At 52.5% G+C, this 17,960-nt stretch overlaps 9 protein-coding genes across 9 annotated transcripts; 4 read left to right on the top strand and 5 right to left on the bottom strand.

Moving 5' to 3' along the window:
* Positions 1–20: 20 nt before the first annotated feature.
* On the bottom strand, positions 21–2,172 carry SCP_1005250 (MFS general substrate transporter; the record flags this gene model as incomplete). The annotated part of the gene is made up of 10 exons (XM_027762390.1): positions 21–392; positions 470–652; positions 706–898; positions 950–1,150; positions 1,216–1,411; positions 1,479–1,589; positions 1,645–1,736; positions 1,789–1,887; positions 1,955–2,052; positions 2,113–2,172. The coding sequence occupies 10 exons, from the start codon at positions 2,170–2,172 to the stop codon at positions 21–23; spliced, it is 1,605 nt and encodes a 534-aa protein (XP_027618191.1).
* A 1,547-nt stretch (positions 2,173–3,719) lies between these two features.
* On the top strand, positions 3,720–6,004 carry SCP_1005240 (hypothetical protein; the record flags this gene model as incomplete). Its single annotated transcript, XM_027762389.1, has 22 exons — positions 3,720–3,793; positions 3,850–3,928; positions 3,980–3,993; positions 4,049–4,147; positions 4,203–4,212; positions 4,269–4,286; positions 4,338–4,363; positions 4,416–4,441; positions 4,492–4,526; positions 4,575–4,599; positions 4,664–4,675; positions 4,731–4,746; positions 4,796–4,838; positions 4,930–5,030; positions 5,173–5,182; positions 5,230–5,279; positions 5,338–5,365; positions 5,418–5,475; positions 5,526–5,550; positions 5,616–5,754; positions 5,811–5,879; positions 5,948–6,004. The coding sequence occupies 22 exons, from the start codon at positions 3,720–3,722 to the stop codon at positions 6,002–6,004; spliced, it is 1,014 nt and encodes a 337-aa protein (XP_027618190.1).
* Positions 6,005–6,165: 161 nt separating this feature from the next.
* On the top strand, positions 6,166–6,483 carry SCP_1005230 (hypothetical protein; the record flags this gene model as incomplete). Its single annotated transcript, XM_027762388.1, has 2 exons — positions 6,166–6,351; positions 6,415–6,483. The coding sequence occupies 2 exons, from the start codon at positions 6,166–6,168 to the stop codon at positions 6,481–6,483; spliced, it is 255 nt and encodes an 84-aa protein (XP_027618189.1).
* Positions 6,484–7,869: 1,386 nt separating this feature from the next.
* SCP_1005220 (hypothetical protein) lies at positions 7,870–10,510 on the bottom strand (the record flags this gene model as incomplete). Its single annotated transcript, XM_027762387.1, has 11 exons — positions 7,870–7,918; positions 7,973–8,248; positions 8,309–8,361; positions 8,426–9,195; positions 9,245–9,348; positions 9,397–9,485; positions 9,692–9,723; positions 9,778–9,878; positions 9,928–10,004; positions 10,055–10,249; positions 10,304–10,510. 11 exons carry the CDS (start codon positions 10,508–10,510, stop codon positions 7,870–7,872), a joined length of 1,953 nt encoding a protein of 650 aa, XP_027618188.1.
* Positions 10,511–11,286: 776 nt separating this feature from the next.
* On the bottom strand, positions 11,287–11,547 carry SCP_1005210 (hypothetical protein; the record flags this gene model as incomplete). Its single annotated transcript, XM_027762386.1, has 1 exon — positions 11,287–11,547. One exon carries the CDS (start codon positions 11,545–11,547, stop codon positions 11,287–11,289), a length of 261 nt encoding a protein of 86 aa, XP_027618187.1.
* A 441-nt stretch (positions 11,548–11,988) lies between these two features.
* SCP_1005200 (hypothetical protein) lies at positions 11,989–13,330 on the bottom strand (the record flags this gene model as incomplete). The annotated part of the gene is made up of 10 exons (XM_027762385.1): positions 11,989–12,011; positions 12,064–12,158; positions 12,211–12,299; positions 12,358–12,524; positions 12,581–12,622; positions 12,669–12,679; positions 12,728–12,839; positions 12,892–13,054; positions 13,112–13,259; positions 13,323–13,330. 10 exons carry the CDS (start codon positions 13,328–13,330, stop codon positions 11,989–11,991), a joined length of 858 nt encoding a protein of 285 aa, XP_027618186.1.
* A 1,123-nt stretch (positions 13,331–14,453) lies between these two features.
* SCP_1005190 (hypothetical protein) lies at positions 14,454–14,976 on the top strand (the record flags this gene model as incomplete). Its single annotated transcript, XM_027762384.1, has 3 exons — positions 14,454–14,578; positions 14,623–14,720; positions 14,777–14,976. 3 exons carry the CDS (start codon positions 14,454–14,456, stop codon positions 14,974–14,976), a joined length of 423 nt encoding a protein of 140 aa, XP_027618185.1.
* Positions 14,977–15,118: 142 nt separating this feature from the next.
* On the bottom strand, positions 15,119–16,046 carry SCP_1005180 (Protein kinase-like domain protein; the record flags this gene model as incomplete). The annotated part of the gene is made up of 2 exons (XM_027762383.1): positions 15,119–15,730; positions 15,789–16,046. The coding sequence occupies 2 exons, from the start codon at positions 16,044–16,046 to the stop codon at positions 15,119–15,121; spliced, it is 870 nt and encodes a 289-aa protein (XP_027618184.1).
* A 1,310-nt stretch (positions 16,047–17,356) lies between these two features.
* On the top strand, positions 17,357–17,946 carry SCP_1005170 (hypothetical protein; the record flags this gene model as incomplete). Its single annotated transcript, XM_027762382.1, has 2 exons — positions 17,357–17,618; positions 17,678–17,946. The coding sequence occupies 2 exons, from the start codon at positions 17,357–17,359 to the stop codon at positions 17,944–17,946; spliced, it is 531 nt and encodes a 176-aa protein (XP_027618183.1).
* Positions 17,947–17,960: the final 14 nt, after the last annotated feature.

Here is a 17,960-nt window from a genome sequence, read left to right as displayed (position 1 = left end):
CGACATCTTGTCAAAAACACTCAAGATGGTGTGTAGTTTTCCTGAGGCTCACCGTCGTTCGACTTTTCCGAAAGCACCTCCCCGCCCTTGAGCATCTTCCCCGCACCACCAAACACGTCCCCCATCTCGTTCTCAGTCCCGCCCCCTTCTTTCTCAATCGCATCACTCACCCTTGGGGCTAGGCGCCCGATGACGCCCGCGCCTCGCAGGAACACGACGCAGATCCCGGAGCTCGCCGCGGCGAGCGCGAACGCAAACCAGCCCGCCGCGCGAAATCCGCGCTCGAGCACCGCGGGGGCACTCCCAGGAACGGTGGGGTGGCGCGCAGCGTACGCGTCAGACACTGCGGTCGCGATGCTCGAGGAGAGCGCGAGCGCGAGGGACGTCCCGAGCTGTACGTGAGCGCACGTGCCGGTCAGTCACTCGAGACTCGAGACTAACAAGCTGGGGTGGAGGACAGGACACTCACCCGCGTCGCAACGTTAAATATGCCCCCTGCGAGGCCCTGCGAGTCCGCGCCGAACGCGATGCTGATCTGGAGCTTGCCTACCGTGTACGCCACGTCCGTCCAGCTGACGAACACCATCACCAGAAAGCCCGAGGCCCAATAACTCGCGTGCACGTCGAGGAGCGTGAGGGCCAGCGGCGCCGCCTGCTCACCCAACGTCAGCGACCGTATGCGAGAAGTAGGAGTCGCGGATGTACCATGCTAATGAGAAACCTACCGGCGATGAGGACGTCCCCCCGCACGCGCGAGAGCAGCCAGCCCGTGATGGCGTTAGCAGCGAGCACGGCGATGACGGACGGGAGGATCTCGAGCGATGTCCGCAATGGATCGAGACCCTGCACCTGGTCGAAGTACAGCGCGACAAAGTAGTTCGTCACGTTATAGCCGCCCCTGCGCGCGCAGCATCAGCATCGACCGACGGGCTCCGCATAGAGCACGCACCAGGCGAGGAAGATCGTACCGACCATCGGCGCCATCTTCGTCCCGCGCTTCATCAAGATACTCACGGGCATGAGCACGGACCTGTCCGCCCGCTCGCGGTGCGCCTCCCATGCAACGAAGAGTAGTAGGACCACGAGCGACACCACAAGCAGTGCGGGCGCCCACGGAGTGCGCCATCCTCTAGACACCGTCGTGGACTCCCTAGAGGCGACGTCAGAAAGGCGTGCCGCGTGACTAGGTACGGTGGTACAATCCATAACGCTTACGAAAGCACGAAAGTGAGCAGCCCAAAGCCCGACACGCTCAAGCACGCGCCGATCCAGTCAATACCTTTCGTGTACCGCGCTCGCGCGGGGTCCGGCGGGATGGTGAGAACGCCCAGTACGAAGAACGTGGCAGCGAGGCCACCCTGGATGTAGAAAATCACCCGCCACAGCGACACCTTCTGACAGAGAATCCCGCCTGGACCCAGAACCAGGTAGATCCGTCAGGCATCGTGGAAGCGAGATCTAGCGGACGGCGCACATACCGCCGATGGGGCCGACGACGTAGCCAATCGACTGCCCGGCGCCTAGTGCTGCGATGGCTTTGTTCTTTGTCGCAGAGCCCGACTCAAAGTGCGAGACGAAGATGCTGATGCCTGGTGTGCCCTTGGTCAGCTTCCAACCATGTCAGTGCTATTCAGCTATGGTCACCTGTAGGCGTGTTCGCAGCAGCGCCGACGCCCGTTAGGGCCACGAAGATGATGAGGGCAACCTTGTTCGGCGATAGTGCCGTGGCGAAGCTCCTGGGACATCCGTCAGCAAGATGGGAGGGGAAAACGCAGAGCGTGGGCGTACCACACGGCAACGAAGCCTGCTCCGAAGAGGGACATCTTCTTGCTTCCCACCACATCCGCAATCCGCCCGAAGAGAAGGAGGAGGCTCCCCTGGGACAGGCTGCTCTCAAGAATCATGTCAGCGCCCGTCCTGAGCGGTGGAAGGCAGAACGAGGGAACGGACGCACGCGTAGACATTCAGAGGCCACTGCAACTCGGATTCTTTGAATTGCAGAGCCCTTCCCAACGAGGGCAGCGCTATTATAAGAGCCCCATGCACGAAGATCTGCAGTGAGACAGACTCATCACGGGACCGGGAAGGAAGGGAAGCGGAGAAGGTACGAACGTTCAGCATCGTCACACCGCAGACGGAGAGAATAAAGAGGGTATCTCGGAAGAACGCCATACTGTGACACCAATCTGCTCTGGACGCAAGATCCATTTGTACGCCTACCACGGTGCCGGCTTCCCAAAAATTTCCGAAAGCTGGGCGATGTGACACGGACTCTGAAGAGAACAGCATTGCATGCTTCCATTAGGACGGCACTCTCCGCACATGCTGCCTGGGGCATCAAGCTCCTTGACTGCAAACCAGAGAGTGGGTCAATTTAGTGGCAATACACGTCTGATGCTGGCCAGTAGCGGAGGAAACACGAAACCGGGATAAGCGCCTGCTTTGCAGGACTGACATTGCGGATGAAGGGGAGAATCACGGTATGCAGTATGGAGAGCTCTCAGGAAATGAAGGCGTGGGAGTACAATTGGGCAGACAATTTGAAGCGTGCGGGCCATACCTTCCCGCACTTCTTACTCCTTCTGTCTGATTGGAATGGTGATTCGAGCACAGGACTCACCAGCATATGCAATAGCCAGTTCCAGGGATGCTTAAAGGACAAATGCACGTAACCCAGTTACAGCTGAGTTTAGTCTTCTCCGTCATTTGTTGCTGGTATGTCGGATGCTGAGCTACCGGCTGAGTGAGAGAGTTGACCACCGCATGACGGAGAGAAGATGGAAGGTGCAGAAGCTTTATCGCGCAGCACCTGTAAGTGCCACAGGATGAACCTCCAAGCTGTGGCACTCCCATTTCGGGGGACGACTGGCGACGGATCTATCAGACTTCCCACTTCGATGATAGTCATTGCTGGCTACTATAGACATATGATGATGTGAACTTGGAGCTCGTAGACAGCACCATATCAACTGAACCTTCAAAGGACAGTGACAGTGATACCTGCCACCTAAGTATTCAATCTATCGCGAAATCACTGTGAAGAGAAGGTGATATTTTTTATCAGCTATTTGGACCACTTGAATGAATCATCTAGAAGACTTTTGCAAAGCAAATACTATGCTGATGTTCTTGAAGAAACGCGGGTGCAAGAAAGTTGAACGGCGGGAGTATCCGAACGGCGCGATGGAAATCGCCTTCCCACACCGAGTGAAGGGACAGAAACGGACGACGCGGAGCTGGAATCTTTGGACCAATTGGATTCGCGGCCACAAGGTGGTTACAGACCACGTAGAGCGCCATACGTCGGAGAAGTGTTCACTGGTCCCGCTCAACCGCCGCTGCTATCAGCTCTGTCGGAAGACTGGACGCCAGACGCGTACGGTTGAACGCCGACACGGTCATATTTCAAAGCAGTCACTCTCAAACGGACTTATCAGTTTCTGCGCAACCATACATTCATTTTCATCCCATAACACTCATCTCAAGGAAGCCAGTTTGACGATGAGTCGCAACGGGAAGATGCCTTCGGGGATTCCTCTCGCGTCTCTTGTGGGTCTTCTTTCCGTAACCGTATACAAGCGTCCTTTTATATAGCCCTCATGCATCATCTCTTCTGCAGTCCTGCACATCCCGTGTCTGTCTCCGTTACATCGACCCGTACACGAGACATTCCCAGGCTTACACATCCGGCAGGCTAACACTATCACACCGACGCTACCATGTCCAGTAGTGCTCCCTCTAACATCGGGGTAACGGATGGTGCCCTCTTGATGGGGACTTTCATCGCCTCCGTGTATGATCTGCTGCTCTTCTGAGTTTTGGCTATTCTCACTCACTGTGTTTCGGAAGTGCTTTTGGGATCACCCTCATGCAGACATACATATACTTCGCCGCGTTCCCAAACGATCCCAGGCTCATTCATGCGACAGTAAGTAAGCCTAACTCCCTTTCCCAAGCTACTTTGGTTGACAATTTCTAGGTCTGGGTACTGCTGTGCGTGCGCCCCAAGTAGCACCGTTTACTGCTGACTAGTAGGATGTGCTGTTAGTATATTCGATACCGGTCATATAACACTCGCGTGGCACATGATGTATCACTGGCTGATCCTTAACTTCAACAACCCAGACGCTCTGGGAATTGTCGTTTGGTGAGTTGGTCATCACGAAACCAATTCTCCCTACCGGCTCTTACCTTTCGCCCAGGAGTCTCAACGTGAGTCTGCATTTCTGCAGATTTGCGGCAGCTCATTGAACGTCGTCTGGGTGCAGATAACGGTCATCCTAACAGTGAGTACGCAGTTCAGTAATCAGAACGCCAGCTGACCGCGGAGTCGAAAGGGCCTCATCACTCTGATCGTACAAGGGTATGTTTCCGGGGCTCTCTCTGCCGTTTCATTGTTCATCACGATTTAATAGCTTCTATGCACGCCGGGTCTTCATCTGTACGTCTTTCCTGCGCTGACCTCTTCAGTGAGCCTTATCACGTTGGCAGTGAGCAACCGCAACTGGTTCCTTACCATCACCATCGTATGTCGCTACCTGATCTGTCACCACGTCCTCTAACTTGTAGTTCAGATCATTCTTGCTATCGTGAGATTGGGTGCGTGGTCTCAATCGCTCATCCTTCCGTCTGTTCTGCGGTTAACGACACTCCTCCACGATAGTGGTCGGCATCGGTGCGTGACCCTGTAGTCCATAGATCCCTCGGCTAAATAAACCGCAATTGCCCAGTGAACGCAGTAAAATTGTCAGTACCTTCCACATACCACGCCCACCTGCACTCACGCACTATCCAGCTTCGAACTCAAGTACATCGACCTCTTTCCGAAAGTATGCGGGGTGTGTTGTGTTCGCCTTTGTCGCCCGTACGCGTGCTGACACAGTTCCGTTTCTCAAAATTTCCTTCGTACCCTTACTTCCCTTCTCGCAGCCGATCGTCGGGCTGTCGTTGGGCGCGGGCACAGCTGCGGACGTGCTCATCACGGCCTCGCTCGTGTACTTACTGCGCGGCCACAAGACAGGATTCAACTCGTGAGCATACGCACATGCCCAGCCCATTTGCAACAAGTAGCTGACAACGCTATCTTTTGCGAATTTCCGGGACCAGCTCGTATGTATTCTGATTGCGTTGAGAATAGCATGGACTGATTTTGGCCCTGATAACGTACATCAGCACGGACACGGTACGCGTCACCTCTTGATTTGTATGTCCCCCGCTCATCCCGCGCAGGTCGTCGACCGCATCGTCTTTTATACCGTCAATACTGGCCTGTTGACGAGGTATGTTTATCACCATGCACACCGTCCGTGTGTTCGCTGACCCATGCCGTGATGGCAGTGTCGTGGGAATTGTCGTCATCATCACGGTACGCACCTCATCCGCCTTCCTCGGGGTCGGGCTCACGCCCAGAAATGCAGTTTGTTTCCATCACGCACGACATGATCTATTTTTCTATCTACCTCACCTTGAGCAAGCGTGCGTTTCCCGCCTTCCATGCCCATTGTTCCCCGCTGATCCTCGCGCAGTGTACATCAACGCGCTCCTCGCGACGTGCGTCTCGTCGCATCTGGTGCCACTTCGTTGCTGCCTCTGATAACTGACTATGTGGCATGCAGGCTCAACGCGCGACGTGCGACTCGCGGCTGCGGTATTGAGGATACGACGCTGTCGATGTCCCTCGCTGCACGCGTGGGGGGCACGCACCAGAGCGAGGAGTTCTCGATGAACACGGCCCTCGGGGGAAAGAATGACACGGTGCGCGACCATTTCTCTCCTCCCTTCCCGGCATCAGTGCATTGATACAACCATAGATCACACCTGTTGTGCACGTCGTGACGACTACAATGACGGACAGCCGGTACCCGCCAGAGGACAACAAGGTATGGTCCCTATCCTCGTCCAAGGTATTTCAAGTTCTCTGACGATGGTTTGACTCTGGCCCGCGCAGATCGAGGGCTGCACCTTCGCCGAAACCCAGTCCAGCGTCTACAACCCTGAGGTCTAGGGCGTCCTGAGCCCTGTCGCCCCGCACCTCCGAGTGTTTCTAGTTGTTCGCGAAAATGCAGATGACTTGCTGTGTTTATTGCGCTGCCTTCCGTTCACTTTGATCTGTACCGTATCTTTCGATGTTACGGAAATGATACCACCAGCCGTAAGTTATTGTTGATGAGCTTAATTTTCCGGCTCCAGTCCGCCGCAGGCGCGAAGCATTTCGCACATCGCACCCAGCAATGCCCGCATGCGGACGCCACTCTTAAATCGCGCAGTGCGTACACGATTGTCACGCACCTCCGAGAGCTCGGATCTCTCGGCCAAACACCTGCATCTCTCCCCAAGAATACGCGAGCATATGTACGCCTCCTTTCTTTTGTGTGCTGTGTTAGCCGCTCTCCGTGCTGATTCCGTCCAATGTAGCCACCGGCGAAGCAATCGAAGCATCAGGCGCCAGCGCCGCAGCGTCTTCTCGGCGCCTTGGAAACTTGAATGGATTCGGAAGACGGCATCCCGTCGAGATGCGAGAGTCTCTGAGCTCCGAGCGTTGTGGCGCAGAGTCTCTCCTTCGCATGGAGGCAATTTGGGCATCTTCCGGTGCCCAGGACGTGGTGGCGCAAAGTCTCGTAGATTCTCAAACCTCCATCGTCTCGTCATGACGAGATGATGACGATGAAAGCCTAATTGCTGTGCCCCCGGCCATTGATATACCTGAGAACGAGGAGGCTGCATAGTCAGACTTTTGTGCGTCAAGGAATGCACAACCCATGTCGTTCCGAGTGAGTGAGGTGATGGGCTTCATTGGAGAATACTAGGTTTTCATGTAACGCACCTATCGACGGATACCGCTGGCCGCGCTACTATAACAACTAGGGATCCACCGTTCCGCTTACAACTTCCTGGCTGAGTGGACAAGATGTATAGAATCACAGACCCACATAAACCACAAAACATGACAGCGAAGGTGCGTAGGCTCATTAGGCGCGACATTGAAAGTGAAATGAATGAGAGCATAAGAGCACAGTGATGTCGAGAACTTAAACGAGAGAATGAGAACATAGTGACGTCGAAATTTGCTGGAACAAAGGGTAGCATTCAACTCCAACCTCTCTGCTCCGTGTCTACGAATACACTCCTACTCCCTTCTCCGTCCTCTCCTCGTGCCCGTTCCCAGGCCTGAGGCTCACCGGACAATGAGCGGGAGCTGCGCATGCACGAGCAGACGTGCTGCTAAGACGGTGCTGAGGCGACACATGGGAGTGGGAAGGTGAGCATGCGCAGACCGATGTAGCACGCCTTTGACAAGCTCTGGGCGTGTGTGCTGGGGGCGAGGGCGAGGACCAGGAGGAGCGCTAGGAGGATTGGGCGGGCGATGGACGCACGCCCGAGCCACCATGTATAATATTACATGTTACATGTAAGTAGCTCCGTCGCCTGTCGCGTTGGGAGCTGCAGCCTGCAACAGCTGATAGGAACATCGCGGAAACTTATGATGGATTTGCTGTCTTGAAGTTGAAGGCAGACTCGCCATAAATCTTACCATGGAATTTTCGCCTGTGAGAGCGTTGCGGGAGCGCAAGTGCTCATGTCGAGGTCCAAACGCCCCCGCCAACGTTCACTGGATGTTTAAAGGTCGCGATGTAGTCATGGTGCTCCGTTCGATGTCTCTTGATATTTCCTGTTTCGATTTACCCACAGATAAACTGCATTACAAGAAGCGTACGAAAACCAAGTGCATTAAATAAGGGAGCGTAAATAAGACAGCTGCCAACCTTAACGAGCCGATCAATTATAAGGATTTGCTGGTTCAAATATCAGATGGCAAAATAAAATCACCCTGTATCCACAGCACGCGAAATATCATAAAACGTTTCAACCCTAATGATCCAGCCATAAATCCCCCCGCCTGATGCTATTCATGCGATGTCTGAGCACAAAACATTGTCAGAATGTCCCAACAGTGTAACGATCAGTTACTCACTTGGCTTTCATGTGATATGCAATTGCACGCATATTACGCGGAAGATGTGCAGACGAGGATTTCATCCAGCTCGGCAGACACCTAGAGCAAGTGCTGCAGACGACATTTCCTGTGTCACCCGAGGTCAGAATGGAAGCGATGACATCAACATCTTCCCTGCTTGGCGGTCCGATGCGCAGATGCGACCTGTTGAACGTCTCTCCAGGGGGAAGGAGCTTGATGCAGGGGTTGGCGCCGTTCACCAGATGATCCTCGAAGATCACGTTTTTGGCGGCTCTACAGCAGGTGGATCGCCATGCTCAGTATGAGACGCAAGAAATATTCTGAGTTACGCACTGTCCACTGCACATCGTTCGATACCATCGTTTCTCCTTCAGAACATGTCGCACCTGACGAAAGCATCACAAGTTCAATGAAACTGCACATACAAGTCATGCTCAACTGGTCGCTCACCAAATCCGCCCAGGTTGATGCATATCGCAGGCGCGGATCGCCACAGACACACCAAAGCTGTCCAGCCTGCACCAGATGGTCGAGCAGTGCACCCGGTGTCTCCCAGGGCAGACCTAGAGTGTCTAGCATGTCGCGAACCAACATCGTGATACCCGGTACCGCACTGACCCATGGAGTTCGTGCCTCCCATGTGCGCTTGCGCCGATTAAGTGGCCGCGGCGGCCATGCACTTGCATTCCAGGAAACGTCGGGGTGCGCCGTGCGGAAATGATCGTGGACGTCCACATATAGTAGCGGAGGAGAGTGGTCATCGTCGTCAGCACACTCGTTGCAGCGGAAGAATGCTGATGCATGAACCAGGACAGATGTATGATCGGAAGCGGTTGAACGCGGTAACTCGCTGACCGGGGGCTCACTGAGATTGTGCTCTTGCTCCAGCATCGCGGCAAGATCTCGCTCGACGCGTAGTTGGTATTGCTCTATGTCCGCGAGCATGGAAGACTCTTTCGACTCGAAGTCAGTTTGTGAGATTGGTATATCAGCACGATTCCTGGTAGACAGTGCCACCATGGAAGGCAGCTTCACAAAATCAGCAGGGTTCGGCATGAGCTTGAGCGTTTCCTCGTCCATATTCGCGTCCAAGTAGGCCGTGTAGTAAACGCAGATCTCTCCGGATCGCTCGGTGACCTTGCCTTCGAAGGCGATCCGGGCGCGATCATCCTTTTCCTGTTCGATCATCGCGATGAGCTTGGGGCGCAGGCCATTCCAGACTGGACGTATGCCAATTAGATATCAAATTTGGGGAAACGGAACACGTACCACGTGTGGAAAGCTCCCTAGGCTGATCCAAGGCCTTCGTCCACTCGCTCGTATTGGGAAAGTCTTGTTCGGTGTATCCCAGTTCCTGTAACTTCTCCAGGACACTAGTAGAATATTAGTAAGGCGTCGATATTGCGGATACAGAATGATACCTTTCCTTCCTACCCTTGCGGGCTTGATTCTCAACCGTCCTTTTCTCTTTCCAGCAAGAGCTTTCCCATTGCAGGAGTGCATAGTTCAGCTGCCGTAAAATAAGAGTCAATGTACGAAGTCATTCAATGAGGCATGCCAACTTTCCTTTTCCATCTGGCTAGCATATTCTTGACGTTTCTTCACGTAATCGAGAAGACCTGCTTCATTACCTCCGTCGTAAAGGGCGAGGAAACGATCGAGCACCGTTTGAAACTCCAACTGATAATATTTATGTCGATCATTATGCAAAGTCACATCTCCGACCTGGTCGGATCGATTCCCACGGCCTGGGAAGAGTATTCGGTGAGTTTACATAGGGCAGTAGCAGGATGGCCGCATACCCCACCAACGCATTTTCTCTGTGGGCAACATGCTGAAAATGGTGCTGCGTATTTCCTTCGGTAATGACAATGATCGAGTTAGCATCTCGCCTTCTTCCACGCTATGCAGCGGTAAGTCTGAATTCAAACCAATCGTTATAATGAGCTCACTTGTATTTGTAACATGCCCTGCAGAACCTGACACGGAGCGCATAGTCGGCGTTCGTCGCGCGTCCGACCCCGCACGCCTTTAGTCTGTGAGTAATGCAGTAGAGATAGAACATAGAACAAACATTACCATGCAGGTTCGGTCGTATAAGATAGCTGCATACGCCAGCTCACTTATAGCTGGTGGGCACTCCGGAAGACCAGGAACATTTCGGAGGGCTTCAACCCAGACCACACGGGACCGCCTCGTTAAGAACATCCCACGAAATTCCTTCGACGTACGCGACAGCTGCAAAATGTCGCGTAGCTCGAGGTACGATGCAATCTACATCGAGCAACAATGATGAGCAGACATCCGATACTCCGTGGCTAACCGCACCTGAAGAAAAATATCCAGTGGCTTGTCCTTCAATTGCGCGAGCTTACCATCCGTGCGGCATTTTTTTACTTGGGCTTGATGAGTAGGTGTCGCGGTGGGTAAATTGGTTGGCTGGAGAGCGAACCGACCACGGCGAGGACGCGCTCTCGAGTATGGGCTAATACGAGGCTTTGACGGTCCAGCATCCGTCCTATGCTCTGTGTTCATAGCCTGATAGTGTCTCGTATTTAGAGGTGGGAGTGAAGAGAGGAAATTACCGACATCAATATCTCTGCGATAGCATGCAAAGAAAAACTTATATACCTAGGAACAGAACAAAGAACTGAAGAGCCTCAAGGTAAACGCGCGACGCGCGACACGTGACGCGCGCGAAGCGATGTTGGCTAAGACCATTGTCCTCTCAGAGGAAAAGGCTAACAATAAAGAACCTCTACGGACTGACCATATAATACAAAGAATACAACACGTGGAAGTGATTGCACGAGGCGCCATCTTCAAGGAATACTACCACCGAAGGTGAGCCTTCCTCGTCACAGTCTCAATGTGATGCCTACAGGAAAGACCGATTAGAACCCTACTAAATATGCAGAAAACTCAAACGCACTTTGCTCTCATTTGGTGCGCAATCGCCGCCGCATCACGAGGGAGACTTTCGATCCAATACTTCCCCCGCGGCCTGAATTTGTGACAGACTGCGCACGGGCGATAGCTTATATCGGTATTCAGAAACTCTTGGATAGTTGCCATGGACTCCTCGTTGAACGACGGGATGGGAAGGGAATCAAATGTCTGCCCATAGGGGAGCAGCTTCAGGCCATAGCTCTGTCCATGTATGGCGTGATCGTCAAAGATGAATCCTGCCATTCTACAAACAGCTCAGAAGAGGCAACATCGCAAAAGACGACAAACTTCGGAGAGGTCATGTCAACGAACCAGCGATGCTCCATGTAGACGTGGATTATCTAACAGAATTAACAAGATCATCAGGCAGCGGATCTCCACACGAGCACCAGTCTCCCTGCACGGACTAGCTCATCCAGTTCTTCGCTCGAGGGATCCATCCGCAGTCCGAGCGCTTTGAGCGCACTCGAGACCAACTGTGTGATACCATCTGCCGCGCCTATCCACACAGCCACCTTTGGACCTGTTGAGCGCCCAGCGGCCAGTTCGACACGTCCCAAACAACAGTCGGATACTGTGTCCCGGAAGTAGGCAAGGATCTCGGCGTAAGGAAGAAGCGTCATCTTGAACCCGTAGTCGTGACAGTTGAACAGCGTGCAGGCATGCGTGCGTCATCACTGGTTCGCAGAGCCCGCTGAAGATGTTTCCCATCCCCCCAACATTCGACATCTGACCATCCCGCAGTGTGTGGCGATAAAGCATCTCATAAAGAGCTTTCTGGACTCCGATTTTGCGCATTTGCGCATCTATGACCATAGCAGGAACAATAGTCTCGAAGTCTTTAGGCGTGAGGGGTACCGAGGCATCATTGCGAGTCGTCAAACCCTTAACGGAAGGGTGAAGGCTAACAGTGGCGAGGTTAGGCATCGTCTTCTGCTCCTCAGCAGATATCGTCTTGCCCAGGTATTCTAAATAATAATTGTGGACCTCGTCACATCGGGCCGCTACTTTCTTCTCAAATTCGATGCGAAGCCTGTGAGCCTCCTCTTCTTCGATCTGGGCGATCATTTTCGGTTGATCTCCCAAACTGTCAAATTCAGACGTTAGGTCGAGACTTAAACACAACGAGAGACACATACTGCGCGGAGTAAGCTTTTGAAGTTGGTGGAACCAATCTCTAGTTCTAGGGAAGTCGGTCGTGGTACATCCCAAATCCTTCCAATTCCGCACAATGCTGCAGAAGTCTCAGCCTCTCAGCATATCGAGGCATAGATTCTATGACATACCTGCGGTATCTACTACAACGCTTCTCATTGTCCTTCTTGGCCTTCTCGTCATTGACCACGAGCTCCCACCTCACGAGTTCATGGCTGAGCTGCATGAGATTAATATAATTTTTCATTGTGTAACCAGATATAGAACGCGTGGCTCACCCGCATCATTGCAGTGGCGTATTCTCTGCGGGCGCTCACAAACTTCTCCACCTCCATCGGTTCGTGCTGTATATCGAGGTACCGTTTTACGACCGCCTTGAACTCGGGCACATAATACTTGCCCTTTTCAACGTTCTTGAGACTACTAGGATTACTCCACAAGTACTCTGAAATGGTGTAAGCGCTGCAGGAAGGAGTCGGTGGATGCTAATTATATCCATACCCCAGCGATTGTACGCGACTCGCGCAATAGCGTGAAGATTATCTTTGGAGATTTTGAGGTACTTTTTCGGAACGCACAAGCTCCCTACCCTTGATAAGGCTGTGCGTACATTAGCAAATTGGCACAAGGAGCGTGATCAACACAGACTTTATCTTGTGGCACACCCAGCAAAACCGCATGGCGATTCCATATTCCACGCCACCGGCACGACCGATTCCGCACGCCTGAGTGTTTACTCTCAGAACTGAATCCACTGAAACTGCGAAAGAGGACGCATGAGACAGAAGCGATCGTACACAAGAGCTGCGTACCAAGGTTCGCTGATAAAGCGTGCCGGGCAGGCGGGTAGACCGGGTACGTTCCTGTGACAGCGATCCACAAATGCCGGCATTGCCTTGAGAGACATATCTGGCGGAGCTCCTTTGATACACGAGCCAAGTGTAATAAATCGGGAGGAGTGAGACTTGATGCGATCTAATCAAAATAGTAACATCATCGCGCCATCAAGACAGAGAGGGGAATTCGACATGCCTTGAAAAATATGTCCAATGGTATGTCTCGCAATCGAGTGACTTTGCCTCGGTTGCGCAGCCCTCCTTTTTTGGACTTCGTGTCAGATACATTGCCAGCGAGTCGGTGGATGCGTGATTTTGCGCTGATTTTTGGTTGTCCAATATAGCTAAAAGCCATGGCGACTAAGTTCAGTACAGAAAGATAGTACTGAAAAGTAGATGATACACACGTTGCCATGAGGGCTATGGTGTGGCAGACTTCCGTGACCGCGCCCGACTTCCTCTATATCCCTGAGATTTGTGCTCCTCGCGTTGTACGAGTGCTGTGTCCTCGTAGTTTCTGGTTTGATCTGAGTCAACAGTCAGTTCTCACAAATCAGGAATTCACTGTTCCTATAGAAAAAAATTCTTGGATAAGCGTCTAGATTGTTTTCTACCTGATCCAGGATCGAGGAGCCTGCGTACAGACAGCCGCTTCGCCTACGCATATAAATACAAGGTTCAATCGTTGTCAACTGACCGGTATACCGTTGAACTTGCAAAGAACAGATACTAGTCTACGTCATCGAGCTGGAGGCGGTAGGAAGAGATCGTGTGAACTCAGACGCGCGTTTGACGTCGCTCGCTTAGTCAGCATGAAACCCACTATTGACTTTAATTAGGCTTAATTCTTTTCAGTGACATTGCGAATTACCCCAGATCTAGCAACTTATAAGTAAATGCACATATGTGATGGCGAACTCGCGCATTAAAATTGGGTGTCATAATGACTGCAAACTGCGGCATGACGCGTACGGTCACAGTTGTGACAAGTTCGTTCACGAGGTATAATCACCAAAGTACTACATTATACATCAGCTTGAAGCTTGAGGCCTTAAAGATGCACCGCTTGCGGTTATATTCTGCCATTCCTCGCTTCATACAGGCGCATGATAGATATGTGCGGTGACGGTGAATGCGCACCCGGATGTCAGAGCCCGTCAGTGTTCCTGAATCCCGAACGACAAAGACCGCCTCCTCGCGTGTGATCATGAGATATACAATGGTGTTTACTCGTCGCTATTACATTTTTTGCCAAGGTTGTTGGTAGATTCTCTGAATGCCCTGGGCAGTAGGCAACGCACCTAACATGCGTGATGGCGAGTTGTATGTATCCAAATTCTGCCGAGAGACCTTTATTGTCTGAAGACTTTCCTCACACGCAGTGGCCTCGGGAATGAGTAGACATCGAAAAGGAGTTCTAAGCAGCCGTGGTGAAAAGCATTGGTCCATGTATGTTGACGTCGCGTACCTCCTCTGGCATTCACTAAGTACTCACCTGTACATGTCCTACCTGTAAAAAGACGAACGACCTACGCCCGATGCATGTCTTCTCCGCATCTGTGTTCGAGCCCGCAGCGGACGAGGTGCGTAGGACGACGCTACTCGCCGAGGAAGTCGGCCGCTTTGCAAGGCCTGAAAGTAGCCGCCTGCCATCGAAGACGTCGTGCGCAGGCCCTGGGTCGAGAACCTGATCGAGCTGTGCGATAGTTCGGACGAGGACTTGCCGGACATCGCGCAACTGCAGGTGCGTGAGTGTAACAAGGAGGGGAAGGGGAAGAGAGTTGTGAGTAACGACAGCGATGCTGGTGTGCATGTTACTGCGTTGGTGATATGAGTGTGGAGTGACTAATGTTGAGACTAGCATACGACGCGCATGCAGCGAAGGGGAAGTCTAAGAAGGCGACACGTACTAATAAGAGGAAGTGGAAGGGCAGGTGGGACTCCAATGACGACGCGCCGCGTGAGGTATCGGGCGACTCGATTGCGTTGTGGAACCGCAGAGACAACGATATGCCAGGTCATCGATTCTATGCATATGAGGTCGTATCTGTAACTCAATAGAAATTTGACAGCGAGTGAGCGCCATACACAAAAATCTACTGGAGTCACGGCCGCGGAGGCAGCCTGCATCTCACGGTAGAAAGTAGATAACATCTAAGATGAAGAGGGGCGAGCCGGAGACGGTGCAAGGGGATAGAGTAGCCTACGGGAAGGGCTCTTGAAAGCACTTGAAGTATATCCAGTATTCTCTATCAAAGGGTTCCAAGACACTGTCCAGCACAGATGGCCAGCCCCGTGCATCCTCCCATGCTCTATCATTGGCTTTCAACCACTCCCAATACGCCGGCCAAAAGCCCGCTCTGCCCCACGAAAGAACGGATACGAGATCCCCTTTCTCCGAGACCACAACGTTGCGCGGCTTGAGGTCTCCGTGGCAGAAATGCACCGCGTAATTATCTTTGAGCATCCGACGAATACCGCGGACGAGGAAGGCCGGATAATCTGGACTATTTCTGTCGATGCACACTTTGAAAGCACGGTAGAGGGCATCGTGAAAGGCGGTAACGCTCGAGAACGGACCGCGATCGTCGGACTTCAAGTTCTCAAATACGATGTCGAAAGCAGGAGTACGGCCGAGGCCTCCAATGTACGTCCCAGTCAGCGATTTGAGACGAGAGTAGTGGTCCCGGAGCTGCTCGACCAAAATGGACTTTGCAGCGGGAGTCATCTCGGGCCAAACTTCATCCAAGGAACGACCAGGCATGAAATCCATAAAGAAGAAAAACTGGGAGTCGTATTTATACGTGCCACGTATCTTCGTTCCAAATGCACGTTCGCTGAGAAAATCATGGAAATAAGGTAGGGCGACGAACCTGAGGGACAGGAATAGACGTATGTGCTGAAACGTAGCGGATTGCGGCGACCTCGCGGGGGAAAACACGTCGCCCGTACTTGACTACCAGCAGTTCTGTGACTTTCGCCACGACGGATCCGTCTTTCTTTGAAAGCACAGGAGCACTGAATACTTCTTCTGGAGCGGGAAGATGGATGTGTTCGTTGGGTGACCACTGGCAGGGTTCCGTAACGATGTCTGCCTTAGACGACAGAGGGTCGTCGCGCAACGGAGTCATGGAACGTTCGACAATAGCGCGTGTTTGAAAGTCTAAAAAATTAGTAAACGTCGTAGACTGCGGTCTTGATAATCACGGTTCACTGAACTCACAAGCAACAGTGTCATGAACGGACCTCGCAGGCGCGTCCCTCAAACAACATAAGGCAAGGTATTCGAGAAGAGGCAGCAGCTCTGAAAGTTTGTCATACTTTTCTCGTATTGCCTGGGCTTCGTTTTCACAAGGAGTTGATAGCGCTGCATCGGAGGGGTGGCTTACGAGAGTGTCGTAGATACGAAGAAATGAATTAAACTAGAACATCCTCGGTGTCAACAGCATGGCGATCTATATAAGGTTGGGCTCAGCCACATCCCTCCAATGTCACGTGCATTGCACTTGTCTTGTAAAACTAACTACATTGCAAGAACTCAACGGAAGGCCATTCTTCAAACGATAAAAATTAGCGGCTAAGAACTCCGAATTTTTATCATTTGTTGTTCTCTCAAAGAGCTCTGCACTGCGAAGTTTTTTAATTTTCAATGTAAGGCTCCTGCACGTGACATGTCACGGCGGATGGTTATGGCTGAGCCCAACGTTCTCAGGGTGCTCCTGCCACGTCCACGCACCGACGCCTGTGTGTCCGCTTCATGCAAACTTGGCACACCAGTGGCATTCGGCTGGCCGGCCGTATTTGGGGAGAATATAAGCGGCGCACTCACCCGCACACACAGCGTACCTTCTCTCCTCCTCAACTATCCCCTCCACCACATCTTGCTCACCTTCTCCCTTCTTCCTAAACACCATTCCATTTTTTACTGTATTTACATCCTTTCGTTGTGGCTGACGAGGTGCCTCTTACGTACCTGAGCTAGTCATATAGCGTAGTCAGCCGTTTCCTCGTTTCAACATTGGCGTAGTCAGCTAATTTCATCCGTTTCACCGTTTCATCGGTTTTAATAGATTTATTTTACAAGTCTAATTGACCCTGCGCTGCGCCCAACAATGGCCAACTGGCACAGTCCCCGGGCTGTGCCTGCTTCCGCCGCCGGAAACAGCGAAACCTGCCTCTCGTGCGGCAGCGTAGCACCACCGACTCCCTTGGTGAGCGGCCGGACGGAAAGGGGCTCCAGCCGTCCTTTCACTCCGACCATCATCTGGCTGCTCACCAGGTACGTCGCGAAGCCCGATGCATGTCGCCGTTTCATGACGGATTCTGGCGTGCAATAGGCACATCCCTATATCTTGCGTCACTCAGGAAACTCTGAGCCTAGAAGATTAGACCTTACATCGATACACCAGATCAGCGCACAGCAATCTACTTGTGCGGTACTATGTCCACAAGTGCACAGACGGCAACGCTTGTACCCTTGGATGTCCAAGCTGTTGAGACCGAGAGCCTTCTTTTTGATTCATTTCTTCGTGTCTATGACAGCCTCCTAAACGGCTCCGATCAGACCCTCTCCACACTCTCTGAAAAGGAGGTTGAAGCAATACGAGAACTCTATGGCAAACTTTCAAAGCTTCCCCTGCGCGACTCCCTAGCTGCTCTGTGGTGTTTAAGGGATGCGAGATTGGTTCACGATTCTCTTTCCTGTGAGCTGAGAGATCTCTCGAGGTTAAGTCATGGCCCGTAATGTTCACTCATTCTATAGACTCTCGAACACGCACCATAGTCGAATGTTTCACCACTCCATCGTGCGATAGCCCAGCGTTGTCTCTGCCAGACGTCTATACGGAACCTCGCGAGTGGTCGCCTGATGTACACACCAACCTCCCCTCTCCAGAGGAAGTGTTCAACGCTCCTGTGCTTTTAAAACAAGGCGGATCCATCGTTGCAAAAGTCACAGAAATGCTGGTGGTGAAATATGGGCAAAGCATTTCCCTTCGAGAGGTCGCAGCAATTCTCTACGTTTCAGCCTAACGTCCGTTCCTGTC

Source organism: Sparassis crispa (assembly GCF_003851025.1).
Source record: "Sparassis crispa DNA, contig_000009F, whole genome shotgun sequence".
Classification (NCBI taxonomy): Eukaryota; Fungi; Basidiomycota; class Agaricomycetes; order Polyporales; family Sparassidaceae; genus Sparassis; species Sparassis crispa.
This window is presented reverse-complemented; position numbering and strand designations above follow the sequence as displayed.